Raw genomic sequence first — 17,485 nt, forward strand, 5'->3', positions numbered from 1 at the left:
AAATAAGGAAACACAAGCTTTAAATGACACAACAGACCAGATAGACTTAATTGATATTGATAGGATATTCGACCTGAAAGTGGCAGAATACACTTTCTTCTCAAGAGCACACGGAACATTCTCTAGGATAGATCACATGTTGGACAGATCAAGCCTTGGAAAATTTAAGAAAACTGAAATTGGATCAAGCATCTTTTCTGACCACGACACTGAGATTAGAAATCAACCACAGGAAAAAAAAAAAACCCATAAATACATGGAGACTAAACAGTGCACTGCTAAATAACCAAGAGATCACTGAAGAAATCAAAGAGGAATTACATAAAACTAAAAGTCGGCTCTTTGAGAAATTAAACAAAATTGATAAACCTTTAGCAAGACTCATCAAGAGAAAAGGGAGAGGACTCAAATCAATACAATCAGAAATGAAAAAGGAGAAATTACAACTGACACTGCAGAAATACAAAGGATTATAAGAGACTATTACAAGCAACTATATGACAATAAAATGGACAACCTGGAAGAAATGGACAAATTCTTGGAAAGTTACAACGTTCCAAGACTGCACCAGGAAGAATTAGAAAATATAAACAGACAAATCACAAGTAATGAAATTGAAATTGTAATTAAAAATCTTCCAACAAACAAAAGTCCAGGACCAGATGGCTTCACAGGTGAATTCTATCAAACATTTAGAGAAGACCTAACACCTATCCTTCTTAAACTCTTCTAAAAAATTTCAGCAGGAGGAATACTCTCAAACTCGTTCTACGAGGCCACCATCACCCTGATACTAAACCAGACAAAAATATCACAAAAAAAGAAAATTACAGACCAATATCACTGATGAACATAGACGCAAAAATCCTCAACAAAATACTAGCAAACCGAATCCAACAACACATTAAAAGGATCATACACCATGATCAAGTGGGATTTATCCCAGAGATGTAAGGATTTTCAATATATGCAAATCAATCGACGTGATACACCATAGTAACAAATTAAAGAATAAAAACCATATGATCATCTCAATAGATGCAGAAAAGCTTTTGAGAAAATTCAACACCCATTTATGATAAAAACTCTCCAGAAAGTGGGCTAAGAGGGAACCTACCTCAACATAATAAAGGCCATATACAACAAACTCAGTAAACATCATTCTCAATGATGAAAAATTGAAAGCATTTCCTCTAAGATCAGGAACAAGACAAAGATGTCTACTCTCACCACTATTAGTCAACATAGTTTTGGAAGTCCTAGCCATGGCAATCAGAGAAGAAAAGGAAATAAAAGGAATCCAGATTGGAAAAGAAGTAAAACTGTCACTGTTTGCAGATGATATGATACTATACATAGAAAACCCTAAAGATACCACCAGAAAACTACTAGAGCTAATCAATGAATTTAGTAAAGTTGAGGGATACCAAGTTAATGCACAGAAATCTTTTGTATTCCTATAGACTAACAACGAAAGATCAGAAAGAGAAATTAAGGAAACAATCCTATTTAAGATTGCAACAAAAAGAATAAAATACCTAGGAATAAACCTACCTAAGGAGGCAAAAGACCTGTACTCAGAAAACTATAAAACACTGATGAAAGAAATCAAAGATGACACAAACAGATGGAGAGGTATACCATGTTCTTGGATTGGAAGAATCAATACTGTGCAAATGACTATACGACCCAGAGCATTTTTTACAGAATTAGAACAAAAAATTTTACAATTTGTATGGAAACACAAAAGATCCCGAATAGCCAAAGCAATCTTGAGAGAGAAAAACGGAGATGGAGGAATTAGGCTTCCTGTCTTCAGACTATACTACAAAGCTACAGTAATCAATACAGTACGGTATTGGCACAGAAACAGAAATATAGATCAATGGTACAGGATAGAAAGCTCAGAGATAAAAGCAAGTGCCTATGGTAACCTAATCTATGACAAAGGAGGCAAGGACATAAAATGCAGAAAAGACAGCCTCTTCAATAAGTGGTGCTGGGAAAACAGGACAGCTATAGGTAAAAGAATGAAATTAGAACACTGCCTAGCACCATACACAAAAATAAACTCAAAATGGATTAAAGACCTAAATGTAAGACCAGTCACTACAAAACTCTTAGGGGAAAACGTAGGAAGAACACTCTATGACATAAATCATAGCAAGATCTTTTTAAATCCACCTCCCAGAGTAATGAAAATAAAAACAAAAAGTAAGCAAATGGGACCTAATTAAACTTCAAAGCTTTTGCACAGCAAAGGAAACCATAAACAACATGGAAAGACAACCCTCAGAATGGGAGAAAATATTTGCAAACGAAGCAACGGACAAAGGATTAATCTCCAAAATATACAAATAGCTCATGCAGCTCAATATCAAAAAACAAACAACCCAATCAAAAAATGGAAGGACAACAGGCTTCCCTGGTGGCACAGTGGTTGAGAGTCCGCCTGCCAATGCAGGGGACACAGGTTCGTGCCCCGGTCCGGGAAGGTCCCACTTGCCGCGGAGCGGCTGGGCCCGTGAGCCATGGCCGCTGAGCCTGTGCGTCTGGAGCCTGTGCTCCACAACGGGAGAGGCCACAACAGTGAGAGGCCTGTGTACCGCAAAAAAAAAAAAAAAAAAAAATGGAAGGACGACCTAAATAGACATTTCTCCAAAGAAGACATACAGATGGCCAAGAGGCACATGAAAAGATGCTCAACATCACTAATTAGTAGAGAAATGCAAATCAAAACTACAGTGAGGTATCACCTCACACAGGTCAGAATGGCCATCATCAAAAAATCTACAAAAAAAAAAAAAATTTACAAACAGTAAATGCTGGAGACAGTGAGGAGAAAAGGGAACCTTCTTGCACTGTTGGTGGGAATGTAACTGATACAACCTCTATGGAGAACAGTATGAAGTTTCCTTTAAAAACTAAAAATAGAAGTACCATATGACCCAGCAATCCCACAGCTGGGCATATACTCTGAGAAAACCATAATTCAAAAAGTCACATGTACCCCAATGTTCACTGCAGCACTATTTACAATAGCCAGGACATGGAAACAACTTAAATTTCCATTGAAAAATGAATGGATAAAGAAGATGTGGTACATATATATAATGGAATATTACTCAGCCATAAAAAGGAACGAAACTGGGTCATTTGTAGAGATGTGTATGGACCTAGAGTTTGTCATACAGAGTGAAGTAAGTCAGAAAGAGAAAAACAAATATCATATATTAATGCATGTATGTGGAATCTAGGAAAATGGTACAGATGAACCTAGTTCGAGGGCAGGAATAGAGACGTAGACGTCGAGAATGGACATGTGGACACAGGGAGGGAAAGCGAGGGTGGGATGAATTGGGAGACTAGGTTTGACATAAATACACTACCAGGTGTAAAATATTGGGTTGGGCCAACCTAATAGATAGCTAGTGAGAACCTCCGGTATAGCACAGGGAGCTCAACTCCATGCTCTGAGATGACCTAGATGGGTGGGATGGGGGGAAGTGGGTGGGAGGGAGGTCAAAGAGGGAGGGGATATATGTATACATATAGCTGATTCTCTTCACTGTACAGCAGAAACTAACACAACATTGTAAAGCAATTATACTCCAAAAAAAAAAGATGGGCAACAAAGAAAGTCTTATTCAGATTACTGAAACATTCAAATAGTATAATTTATCAAAGTGAAAACAATGTTTTTTCCTTTAACCATGAAAATATCAACCTGCCTCTAAGAATAAAAATCTGTGGTAGAACCATCAGGCAGCATCTTAGTAAACAAGTAAAATAATATATGAAGTTTAGGAAACTGTAATTCCCCTGTTGCTTGTGGTGGTTACGCCACATGATCTTTTAAAGGCAAAAGAAAAAATAAATATTCCTTTACCTTGTAAGATGGCAGGAAACACAAAATTCCTTGGCTCACAGTCTGGCACACAGATAACACAAGTGCTCCCACTTCATCCTGGAACTCAAATGTTTCCGTGTGCTGGAAGGTAGCACAGAGACTGCGACCCTTGGGGCCTGACCCAATGGTGCCAACCCAAACCTAGAATATAAATATGTCAGTATTAGAGTTATGCTTAAATGAGGCAGGCAAATTAGCATTTAATTTGGGAGCCTTAATTACGTGTATGTCAAAAAAAGATCAAGCAATGAGTTTAGAGAAAATTTACTTTTAAATTGTTGGGGGTTTTTCCTATTACCTTTAATTAATTATATATAGATTTAATTTATGAAAGTTTTACTTTAGGCAGACCACTGAATTCTCTTAGGATGAAAGAAAAACAGGTTATATTTATGTATTTCCTCAACAGCTTTACAAAATTAAGCAGGTAACAACATTTTGTTAGATGATAGGAACAAATGAAATGAATAAATCAGAAATGAATCCAAAATGAGGACTGGTACGATCTGCTATAGTTAAGTCTCTAAGATTCAATTATGACAGGAACTACTGTTTCACAAATTCCCTGATGCTCAAAGATCTATAGTCAGAAAATCAGACCCACCAAATGTTACAGTTATGTGCAATTCCTCTACATTCACATAGGTCTAGCCTTAGTATAGTTAATTTGACTAAGAGAAAGTACAAATTTTATTAGTATTCTAAAGACAATGTAAACACTTCAGATTGTTGAAAAATGTAATAGTCTTATATTTGGAAATGATATACAAGATTGAGGTACATTTGCAAGATGACATCTGATGGATACCAGTTTAATCAACTTTAAACCAAATGATCAACTAGTAATAAGACAAACTGATAGTATGTGTTTCTTGATATGATACAATGGGAAGCAACAATATCACTTATATAGTATTCTTACCAAACACTTTAACTTGAATCTTATCATGAGAAAACAATCAGAAAATTCCAGATTATAAAATACTCCTAAGGACAACTGGTGACTTGAATTCTTTAAAAATGTCATGAAAGACAGAAAAAAAGGGCAAGGAAACTATTTTAACTACTAAAGAGGCATGAACTGGTGCAGCCACTATGGAAAACTGTATGGAGGTTCCTCAAAAAACTAAAAATAGAACTACCATATGATCCAGCAATTCCAATTCTGGGAGTATATCTGAAGAAAACAAAAACACTAATTTGAAAAGATACATGTACCCCAATATTCATAGTAGTGTTATTTCCAATAGTTAAAGATATGGAAGCAACCTAAATGTCCATCACAGATGAACAGATAAAGAAGATGTGGTATACACACACACACACACACACACACACACACACACACACACTGGAAGAGTACTCAGCCATAAAAAAGAACAAAATCTTGCCATTTGCAACAATGTGGATGGACCTGGAGGGTATTAGGCTAAGTGAAATAAGTCAGACAGAGAAAGACAAATACTGTATGTTATCACTTACATGTGGAATCTAAAAATTACAACACAAATGAATATAACAAAACAGAAAACATTCCCAAATAAAACAAACTAGTGGTTACTAGTGGGGGGAAGGGCAAGATAGGGGTAGCGAATTAAGAGGTACAAACTACTATGTATAAAATAAATAAGCTACAAGGATATATTGTACCGCATAGGGATAATAGCCAATATTTTATAACTTTAAATGGAGTATAAACTTTAAATGGCGTTTTAATAATCTATAAAAACTTTGAATCACTATGTTGTACACCTGAAACTAATACTGTAAATCAACTATACTTCAGTTTAAAATAAGAAAAAAAAAAAACTAAAGAGACTTGAAAACCAAATGCAATATATAATACTTGACTGGATCCTGAATCAAGAATAAGAAAAATAAACAGGTATAAAAGACACATTGGGAGCATTCGGTGCCCTGAGAGTGAAGGTACAAGAGTGGACCTTTCTTGGGATAACCAAACCTATGCCAAGAGAACAGGCTAGAGAGAGGCAGTTCTGTGGTGTTCTTGGTCACACATTTATGGAGTTTCTGAATGGCAGTGGAGACTACTGCCAGGCACAGCACAACCTCTATGCAGACAAGTGAACTGTAGAAATTCATTACTACTCCACCAAGAAGCCCCCATAAGAGTGGCTAACCTGGACACAGAAGTGTTGAATTGAAATCCACAGAGCATTTTTTACAAGAGTTCTGACCTGGATGGGGTAAACCTCAGTGAACTCCTTTTCTACTACCTCAGTATTACTGGATTGAAGAATTGCTGCTTCTTGTCAGGAGGTTCATTTCATTTCCCATTACTCCCAACTTCACACTCGAAAGCACTGAGAATTTCAAGTGCAGTATATTGAAGTAGACTCAGTTTATTTGCATCATTTCTGTATTCAATTTTTAAAATTCTTTCATAAGCCTATTGAGTGTTTTTTAACTAAATTAACATGGCTCGAATGAACCGCTCAGCTCCTGTGGAAGTCACTTACAAGAACGTGAGATTTCTCATTACACACAATCCAACTAATGCAACCTTAAACAAATTTATAGAGGAACTTAAGAAGTATGGTTACCACAATAGTAAGAGTATGTGAAGCAACTTATGACACTACTCTTGTAGAGAAAGAAGGCATCCATGTTCTCGATTGGCCTTTTGATGATGGTGTACCACCATGTAACCAGATGGTTGATGACTGGTTAAGTCTTGTGAAAATTAAGTTTCATGAAGACCCTGGTTGTTGTACTGCCTTTCATTGTGTTGCAGGCCTTGGGAGAGGTCCATTGCTTGTCGTCCTAGCATTAATTGAAGGTGGAATGAAATATGAAGATGCAGTACAGTTCATAAGACAAAAGCGGCATGGAGCTTTTAACAGCAAGCAACTTTTCTATTTGGAGAAGTATTGTCCTAAAATGTGGCTGCGCTTCAAAGACTCCAATGGTCATAGAAACAATTGTTGCATTCAATAAAACTGGGGTGCCTGATGCCATTGCTTAGAAGTGGAACCTAGACAGACAGAATCTGTCATACATGTTAGCCAGCACGTTGGCTTGGTAAAGTCTGATGAAACTTCCATAGGAGTGTCGAAAAGCAGTTTTACCAGGTCACAAGCCTGGCAGAATTGCAACCTCTATGTTTGGGCTATGATCAACCTACTTAGCCACTTAGCAAAGGATTCTTTCTGTTCAGCATTTAAAATGTGCTTATCGGGCTTCCCTGGTGGCACAGTGGTTGAGAGTCCGCCTGCCGATGCAGGGGACACGGGTTCGTGCCCCGGTCCGGGAAGATCCCACATGCCGCGGAGCGGCTGGGCCCGTGAGCCATGGCTGCTGAGCCTGCGCGTCCGGAGCCTGTGCTCCACAACGGGAGAGGCCACAACAGTGAGAGGCCCGCGTACCGCAAAAAAAAATAATAAATAAAAAATAAAATGTGCTTATCATTTGTACCAAATTACCTTTCCTGAAATCATGCAGTACTGAGTCATGTCTTTAAATCTGTTTCCATGCCAGAATCTTATCAATATATAAGAAATTTAGAAAGACTAGGTGCCAAAATACCCAGCACAGTTCTTGTATATTTTTAGTATGATATAGAACTAAAATCCCAGGAATATGAAAACTCTGGACCTTATGTGGTTTATTCCTTCCAGCATTTCCAACATAGAAAGTAGGGCCTATGAGGTTATTTGCTCACGATATGTTTACATCTTCTACATTCATACCAGTATACATAAGATTTGCTCTTTTTTTTTTAATTAACCAAGTCTTACAGTGATTATTTAATGTCTTTCTATAAAACTCATTTTGTGCTGTTATAGAAAATCTACATTGTACGGAAGCACATGCCTTTAATGTCTCCAGACAAAAAAGCCTTACAGTTAATTTTAATGTTTGCACTTTGGGGTGTAACTTACAGGGAGGGCCTGAAAAAAGAATGGGAGGGGGCTATTAAGTATTTTTAGTAAAATGTTGCCTTTGTCTTGTGAAGAACATGTAGAATATGTATTTTAATTTATAAATATGTTTTTAAAAGGTAGAAATACTTTGTTATTGTAGCTAAAACAATTCTTAATCATAAAATTTCTGAAATTCTTGTAATTTTTTTTCAAACTTATCTGAAGTTGTTTACCAACTTATTTTGGTTTGAAGTGTGATTCCCAACCTCTCTTGCCAAAAAAAAAAGTGGGTTTCTGCTAATGAATTGAGCATTTAATGTTTTATGTCTTTTGAGCTGTGTAACTTAATATGTGGATACTTGACAATTTGTTTTATTATGTAATAGATAAAATGGTGATGAGTATTAACGTTAGCTCAACCATATATTTATACTGTCCCGGAACATGTGGTTATAGTTCTGTGGGAGAAATAATTTGTCAGTGTTCACCAGCTTGTAAAAATCTAGTGTGAGAGCTTAAACATTAAATAAATGGTGAAATGCATTTATCATCAAAAAATACACAAAAAATATACAAAAAAGACACATTGGGAATATCTGGAAAAATATAGATTCTATTGTATCAATATTAAATTGCTTGGATATGATCATGATACTGTGGTTATGCAAGATTATGTACTTGTTCTTAGGAGAAACATGCTAAACTAATTAAGGGCAAGATGTCACTATGTCTACAAATTACTTTCTAATACCATAACCAAAATTAATGTAATCATCAACATTTTGCAATATTACTCTTCTCTTCCTTTGTCTCATATATATACAGATGCAAAATGTTAAAAACTGATGAATCTAGGTTAAGGGTATAAAGATATTCACTATATTAATACTATTTTTTCCATTTTTCAAGTTATAATTTTTTAAGTAAAAATTTGGGGTGATCAAGGAATGAATGACCAAACAAAATGTGATACACACACACACACACACACACACAACTGGAATATTACTAAGCCTTAAAAAGGAAGGAAATTCTGATTCATGTTACAAGGATGAACCTTGAAGACACCAGGCTAAGCGAAATAAACTAATCACAAAAAACCTTGTGATTCCACTTACATGAGTATTTAGAATAGTCAAATTCATAAAAACAAAAAGTGTAATGGTGGTTACCAGGGGCTGAGAGGAGGGGGGAATGGAGAATTGTTGTTTAAGAATAGAATTTCAGTGTTGCTATATGAAAAAGCTCTAGAGATTGGTTATATACAACAGTGTGAATATACTTAACAAAACTGAACTATACACTTAAAAATGGTTAAGATGGCAAATTTTATGGCATGTGTTTTTTACCACAATTAAAATAAAAAACTTTTTAAAAGTTGGCGGAAATGTAACAGAATCCAGCTGAACTAGCATTATTATTATTGTTAATTATTATTTAGTGACATTACAGGTTAAACGGGCTTTTGTGCAGTAGATTGAGAACACAGAACCTATAATAACATTCTTTTGAAAAAATATATGCTGAATTTACTAATAACTTCCCATATTTATTTGAACCTCTAAGGAAATATCTTGAAAATGTGCAACATATATTTTTCCTTTGCTACTGCTTATAGCAATGTTTCTATACAGGAGCATTCTGGATTTTGGAAAGCACAATCCTTGGTTATATAGGAGTTTAGCATAAGGCTCTCACCTACTAAATGCCAGTAATTTCCAAAAATACTTCTTAGTTGAAAACTATAGCTCTTTATAAAGAACTAGAATTATATTAGGCCCACAGGTGGTATTAAGCATGTAGCTAACCACTTTAAATTACTTCCTAAAAAGAAATAGAAGGCAGACTGACAAATGACAATTCAAACATTCTTAGGAAAATTAAAGTAACATTTACATGGTATTGTTATAAAAAATTAAAATCTGGGCTTCCCTCGTGGCGCAGTGGTTAAGAATCTGCCTGCCAATGCAAGGCACACAGGTTAGAGCCCCGGCCCGGGAAGATCCCACATGCCTCAGAGCAACTAAGCCCGTGCGCCACAACTACTGAGCCTGTGCTCTAGAGCCCACAGCCACAACTACTGAAGCTTGTGCGCCTAGAGCCCATGTTCCACAACAACAGAGGCCATGACAATGAGAAGCCTGTGCACCTCAATGGAGAAGCCCCCGCTCACCACAACTAGAGAAGCCCACAGACAGCAACGAAGACCCAACACAGCCAAAAATAAAAACAAACAATGAATAAATAAATAAATAATAAAATTAAAATCTTAAGTTACAGGACTCATAAGAATACTTTTAATTCATTTCAGATATTCAAACGTGCTGAATACTTGCTAACTAATACCAGGTATTAATCTAGGTGCAGTGGAAAGATGAGGATGTAAAAATTAGAATAAGGATATACCATAGTCTAATGGAAAAGAAAAACACAAATAACTAAACTATTAGGAACTACAGTAAAAAAAAAAAGTTGAATTTTTGTTTTCATTTTCATTAAAAAACTTAAAACTTATTTAAATAAGGAAATTGCAATGCGGTCTTTGCCTTGAAAGTGTATATTTTTACTCACTGGGTTGAAGGAATGCTATTTATTGGTATTTCCTTTTGTTGACACTACCAAGTAGCTGACAAATTTTCCTTTATTCTAAAACTGAAATGTTGACTTTCCTATCAGGATTTGTTTGCCAGTACTTCAGTTACCTTTTAATTTGTTTATAAATTATACTGAGGTAAAAAGACTAAGAGCCTTCAAAAAACCACCACCAACAAAAAAAACCTAACCTGTGAGTTATTAATGACATGATTAGCCTCCAGTTGGATAGTAAATGTAACACCAAGTTCTGATGAAAAGGATTTCATTGGTGATAATGTCCCAGATGTCAAAACAATCGTCCAAACCTTGCCATTAATATCTGAAAAGGCCTAAAAGGAAACAACATTAGATACATAAAAATCACCTTTAAAACAGTCAAGCACATTTATCTAATTGTTGGTATTGAGCAAGAAGACAGTATTCTCATTTACAGCATGATAAGCTTACCACAGCTGGATTTAAGCACCAAAAATTCAGCACATGAACTGCTGCTTTCTGTCGTAAACGTTTCTTATTTTTTGGTAGAACCAAGAACCCATTTTTATCTGAAGTATCAGTCTGATTTATCCAAGAGTAAGTCTGTTGAATAGCGACTTTATAATCATCTGCAAATCTAAATAAAAATAAAATGGTAATTAAATGGGAAAATTTTAGATAACATTGTCCCCCACCAACAACCCACACCACTAAAATTCAGTAATCCTGATAGAAATAAGGCATTAAACCTTAGAGTCAGTCCCCCCTTACAGAGGTTAGATATCACTTAAATATCACCCTTTATCACTTCCCATCCCTATGTTCAAACATTACATAAATCATGGCAGAGTCAGAATTAAAATGCAAGCCTCCTAACTCCTAGTTCAGAGCTCTTTGCATTCTATGTTACATCATTAGTTATAAAATAGTTAACAGTATTACTGTTAAAGAAACTAAAAAGTGGGTTAAACTTTTTTATTGCATAAGAAAATAGAAAGACAATTTTTACTGAAATTTTAGGAAACTAATTTTTAAGTTCCTTTAAAATGTGGATCTCAGTCTTCATCTATTTTTAATGAAAGTACTAAACCAGATGAACTCCGTGATCCCATCCAGCTTATAATTTCTCTCAATAAGAGGCTATAAACACCTAAGCTTAAACAGAATAAAATTTGGTATTCTCTACCATGTCCTCACAGTAATACTGACTGTTAATTTTACCCTTAGAGAGATCAGAATTCAAAGTTCAAGTCAGGAACCCTGCACTATGTGGAGGGAATTTTATAAAAATACTGGGAGCTAAAAACTATAAAACTCTTAGAAGAAAACATTGGGGAAAATCTTCATGACATCATATTTGGCTATGTTCAATGGATCCCAAAAGCACAAGCAATAAAAGAAAAAAAATCGATAAATTGGACTGCATCAAAATTTCAAAACTTGTGCATCGAAGAATACTATCAAGAGAGTGAAAAGAGAACCCATAGAATGGGAGAAAATATTTGTAAAGCAAATATCTGATAAAGGATTAATATGCAGAATAACTCCTACAACTCAACAACAAAAACCCCATTTAAAAATGGACAAAGGACTTGAGTAGACACTTCTCCAATGAAGATATAGAAATGGACAATAAGCACATGAAAAGATGCTCAACATCTCTAGTCATTAGGGAAGTGTAAATCAAAACCATAAGGAGATAAAGCAGAAACTAACACACCATTGTAAAGCAATTATACCCCAATAAAGATGTTAAAAAAAAAAAAAACCATAAGGAGATACCACTTTATACCCATTAGGATGGCTATGATCCAAAAAACAAAAAATAACAAGTATTGGCAAGGATGTAGAGAAATTGGGAACTCTTGTGCATAACTATGTGAATCTAGAATGTGCAGCTGCTATGACAAATAGCACACTGGCTCCTCAAAAAGTTAAATACAGAATTACCATATAATCCTGCAATTTTACTGCTAGGTATGTACCCAGAAAAACTGAAAGCAGGCACTTAAACAGATACTAGTACATCAATGTTCACTGCAGCATGATTCACAATACGCAAAAGCTAGAAACAATACAAATGTCTATCAATGTAAGAATGGGTAAACAAAATGTGGTATATATACACATGGAATATTATTCAGCCATAAAAAGGAATGACATATGTTACATGGATTAACCTTGAAAACATTAGATTGTATGATTCCACTTATATGAGACACCTAGAAAGGGCAAATCCATAGAGATGAAAGTAGGATAGAGGTTACCAAAGGCTGTGGTGAGAGGGAAATGGAAGATACTGTTCCATGGGTATAGAGTTCCTGTTTGGGATGATGAAAAAGTTCTAGAAATTGACAGTGGTGGTAGTTGTACAACAATGTGAACATACTTAATGCTATTAAAATGTACACTTAAAAATGGTAAATTTGGGCTTCCCTGGTGGCGCAGTGGTTGAGAGTCCGCATGCCGATGCAGGAGACACGGGTTCGTGCCCCGGTCCGGGAAGATCCCACATGCCGCAGAGCGGCTGGGCCCGTGAGCCATGGCCACTGAGCCTGCGCATCCGGAGCCTGTGCTCCGCAACAGGAGAGGCCACAACAGTGAGAGGCCCACGTATCGCAAAAAAAAAAAGGTAAATTTTATATTGTGTATATTTTACCATAAAAAAACACTTAAAAAAATACTGGAACCAGGTAGTACTATAACTTAAGGAGTAGTGTGTGGGGAGTTGACTGCTTTTCATTTCCCACATTTCATTAAATAGAGGATTTACACAATAAGAGAGACTTTCTGACACTGGAAGAAACATCTAGATTATACTTAAAAGAAAACTTAAATTTAGTCTTAGAGGACTTTAATGCTGAATTAATTAACTGTATTTATTAACTGGTTTCAATACTCATTTTCATTAATAAAAACTAACATCAATTGACTGAGTCTGTGCCAGTAAGTAAGAGCAATATTTATACCACTTGTTTATCACTATTCCATGTACTCATATAAAATCAGTAGGTATTAAACACATGGTAGCACCCAATAAGGCTAATATTTTTAAGAGAAAGAATACAGACCAGATTATCTTCACTTACCTGCTATTTTGCCTAAAAAGATAGTCAAGCACCATAAAAAGTCCTTTGAGCATTATTTGAGTTGAAGCACTAATAATAGGTACTTCTCTTGCCTCCTCTTTACCATGAACTGATGAGACTTTTTCTTCTTTTTGAAGGATAGCAGAAAAATGGCCCTATAAGGAATTACCATATTAAGTGTACCGGGGCAGGGGCAGGGGGAGGGAAAGAGGGGGGAAACAAAATTCTTAAAACTGTAATAAAACCCAAATGAAATATACATTGAAATTTTAGTCAAACATTAATACACAAATGCTAACAATATATTTTGAATTCCCATATATTCTAAAATTCTCTTCAGACTTATTTAAATAAGAAGTTACACATTTAGGAGGTTCATTACTTCTTCAGGCGATTAGGGTTTTATTCAGTGCCTTTGAAAAGCAATGAACTAAATAAAAATGTACCAAATAGTTTTTAAAAAGATTTGATATGCCACTTAAATGCCTGAATTATTTCCAGGGAGTACTCTGATGCTGAGAATAATATGACTATGTGACAAACAAAAGTAAAAGAACAACTCAAAGAAAGAATACACACTAGATACAAAATGTATGCTAACTGGCTCATTAGTTTTTACATGGCTCGTAAGCTTAAATACAGAAAGAAGTGTGGACATTAAGACAAAATAATAAAACAGAAAAGTATGTTTTCCCAGATTGTGAAAGAGAAAACCCTGAATATTGAAGCAATAAAAGATACTGGTGACAACTCTGATGTTTGACAATAAAATGTGTGTTCAATGAAAATAAAATGGGAAAATAGTTAAGATAAATAAGACAGATAAATTTCAATATTCAGATATATTGTGAAATAACAGACATTTAAAAAAGTAAAATTAGTCTCTACTGAACAAAACGTCAAGAAACAAAGAACAAAAAAGACAACATGAACTTGGAAAAACATTCAGCACTACAAATTATTAATGATATTAATGAAAAACAAGTATTAAATTGTTCTTTTTAAAAAATCAAGTTCCCTGAGAAACACCTTACAGGAAGGCTACTATTCCTCTCCAACACTGGCAGACTACTGGCAATTTACTCTGTAAAACTACAGAACTTCTGAACTCCTGAAGGTAAGGCACTGTAGTAAAAACAAACGGACTGAATGATATTCTACATCATGAGACAACTCCAAGGCTACTTCTGGCTAGGTTACCTAAACAATGACAGCTGGGTTTATAGACAAATAGAAAACTAAGCAAATGGGGAAACACACACATAGACACAGACAGGTAATTATTACTTCATAGAAACCTAGAGTTGTATTAAAAATTTAATCAAGTAAGTTACATGAGATGACTATCATAAACTATGATAATATATATACATAATGATATGCACACTGAATAGTAATATAATTATGCTGAGAAAATGGAGAGTGAAGAAAGGGAAAGAAGGAGGGAGGAAAAGGAGAAAGGGAGGGACAGAGAGGAAAAGAGAGGGTGAGTATGAGAGTGTGTGTGTGTGTGTGTGTGTGTGAGAGAGAGAGAGAGAGAGAGAAAAGTGTGTGTGTGTAAAGGAGTTAAATCATCATCATACTTAATAGGAAGTCAATAGAGAATATCAAAAATTGAAAACTCGAAAGTAGCAGAATCCACATGTTATTTAGAAAATTGGGGTTAAACATCAGAGGAAGCCACTATGAGTTAAAAGAGCCACCGAGAATGAAAATTGGGACAGAGGAGTGGCACAAATGAATGCTTTTCTTGATAGCAGTAATTGACTTTTAAATTATGTTCATATGTTACTGTGGTAAAATTAACTTGTAAAAAATTTAATAATCACAATGATGAATTTCTTAAGATCAAAGGAAATTTCCTTAACCTAATTTTTAAAATAACTAAAAATCCTACAGCATCTATGGAATGAGAAAAAGTATTTTCAAATCATATATCCAATACATTGTTCATATCCAGAATACATAAAGAATTTACAGTCAATAAAAGACAACACAAGTTCAAAATGGGCAAAGGATTTGAATATAGATTTCTCCAGAGAAGATATATAAATGGACAATAAGCAGTTGAAACAATGCTTGGCATTATGAGTCATTAGGGAAATGAAAATCAAATCACATGAAGATACCACTTCATTCCCCCTGGGAAGATTATAATAAAAAAGAGATAATAACAAGTGTTGGTGAGGATGTGGAAGAAATTAGAATCCTCATACATTATTGATGGAATTGTAAAATGGTACAGCCCCTTTGGAAAAGTTTGGCAGTTCCTCAAAATGTTAAACATAAAGTTACCATATGGACCAGCAATTCTAGTCTTAAGTATATACCCAAGAGAATTGAAAATACATGTCCACACAAAAATCTGTCTATGAATGGTCATAGCTGCATTGTTTATAACAGTCAAAAAGTAGAAACACCTGATAATGGATAAATAAAATACAGTATATTCATAAAATGCAATATTATTTGGTAATAAAAAGGAATGAAGTATTGATAGATTGAACCTACAACATAGATGAACCTTGAGAACATTACGCAAAGTGAAAAAAGGCAGTAACAAAACACCACATATCGTGTTTCCATTAACATAAAATGTCCAGAATAGGTAGATCCACAGAAACAGAAAGTAGATTAGTGGTTTCCAGGATCTGGGGTAGGAGGAAATGGGAGTGACTAATTGCTAATGGGTACAAGGTTTCTTTCTGAGGTGATAAAAATGTTCTGAAATTACACAGCAGTGGTAGTTGCACAACTCTATGACTACATGAAAAACCACTGAATTGTATACTCTAAAGGGGTAAATTTCATGGCATGTGAATTGTATCTCAAACTGTTAAAAAAATTTTTTTTTAAAATACAGCAGACATATTGCTAAATGCTGTAATACTAGTAATACAGTCCTTTTAAAGTAAGCAACAAGATTAGGATGTCTTTTTACTGTGATGAACCATGTACGGAAAGTTTAAGCTAGCAAAGTAAGAAATGAATAAAATGTGAAGGAAATGGAAAGAAAGAAAATAGTCATATTCATAGACAGGATGACTGTCTACATAGAAAATTTAATAATCTATAGATGAACCTATAGGATAGTCCAGCAAAGTGGTTGATTGTAAGAATCAACTACCATCCTTATACACCGATAAAAATTAGAAAATGCAATTTTTGAATTATACCATTTGAAAAAGAAACAAACTTTAACTTAGGAATAAATTAACCAAAAGTACCTAAGACTTTCAAAAATTATAAAATGTTATTGAAAGATATATAGAAAGAGAGAATAAATGATTAGAATTCTATCTTGTTCATGAATGGAAAAACTTCATATTGTAAATAAGTCAACTCTTTCTAAATTAATCCATAAATTCAATGCAATTCCAGTCAAAATTCCAACAGAATTGTTCATAGAAATTTATAAGCTAAGTCTAAAATTCAGATGGCAGAGTAAGGCGAAGAACAGCCAGGATCATTCCAAAGGAAAATCAAGTGAGGAGATATGCCCTACCATGCATCAGCATTTTTCTAATGCTACAGTGATTAATAAATAGGATAACTTAGATAAACAGAATCAAAGAGCACAATAGAGTCCAGTAATAAGCTTATACATAAACGAAAATCAGATATGTGGCAGATGTGGCATTACAAATCAGAGTGAAATGGATGGATAATTTAGTAATGATGCTGAGAAAATCCATACAGGAAATAAGATGGATTACATATCTCACAACATAAACAAAAATGAATCCCAGGCTGATTGAAAACATTTATTAAAAAAAACTTTAACAGTTTTAGAAGAAAATGGTGCAGAGTGTAAGAAAAGCTTGCTTAAACTCAAATATCACAATTCATAAAAGAAAAAACAATGATACATTTGAATGCACTAAAATTTAAAAACTTATAAAAAAATACCATAAACAAACCACAGATACAAGAATATACATGTAATACAACAAGCAACGAAGAATTAATATTTACCATATATAAAGGAAACAATCAGAGATACATACAAATATATATTTTCAAGGATGTTC

General features: G+C 34.6%; 1 protein-coding gene and 1 pseudogene across 1 annotated transcript in view; one reads left to right on the plus strand and one right to left on the minus strand.

Annotated features, from left to right (window-relative positions):
* BRIP1 (BRCA1 interacting DNA helicase 1) overlaps window positions 1-17,485 on the minus strand; it is a 198,795-nt gene that overhangs the window by 95,115 nt on the left and 86,195 nt on the right. Inside the window, exons 11-14 of the mRNA XM_030881813.2 lie at window positions 13,455-13,609; window positions 10,837-11,002; window positions 10,578-10,718; window positions 3,890-4,051 (exon numbers count right to left, since the gene is read on the minus strand). Of these exons, the coding sequence (XP_030737673.1) occupies window positions 3,890-4,051; window positions 10,578-10,718; window positions 10,837-11,002; window positions 13,455-13,609 (624 nt within the window). The remainder of the gene's footprint in view (window positions 1-3,889; window positions 4,052-10,577; window positions 10,719-10,836; window positions 11,003-13,454; window positions 13,610-17,485) is intronic.
* On the plus strand, window positions 6,349-6,868 carry LOC115866365 (protein tyrosine phosphatase type IVA 1 pseudogene; annotated as a pseudogene).

The sequence above is a fragment of the Globicephala melas genome, chromosome 20, assembly GCF_963455315.2.
Source record: "Globicephala melas chromosome 20, mGloMel1.2, whole genome shotgun sequence".
In the NCBI taxonomy this organism is placed as follows: Eukaryota; Metazoa; Chordata; class Mammalia; order Artiodactyla; family Delphinidae; genus Globicephala; species Globicephala melas.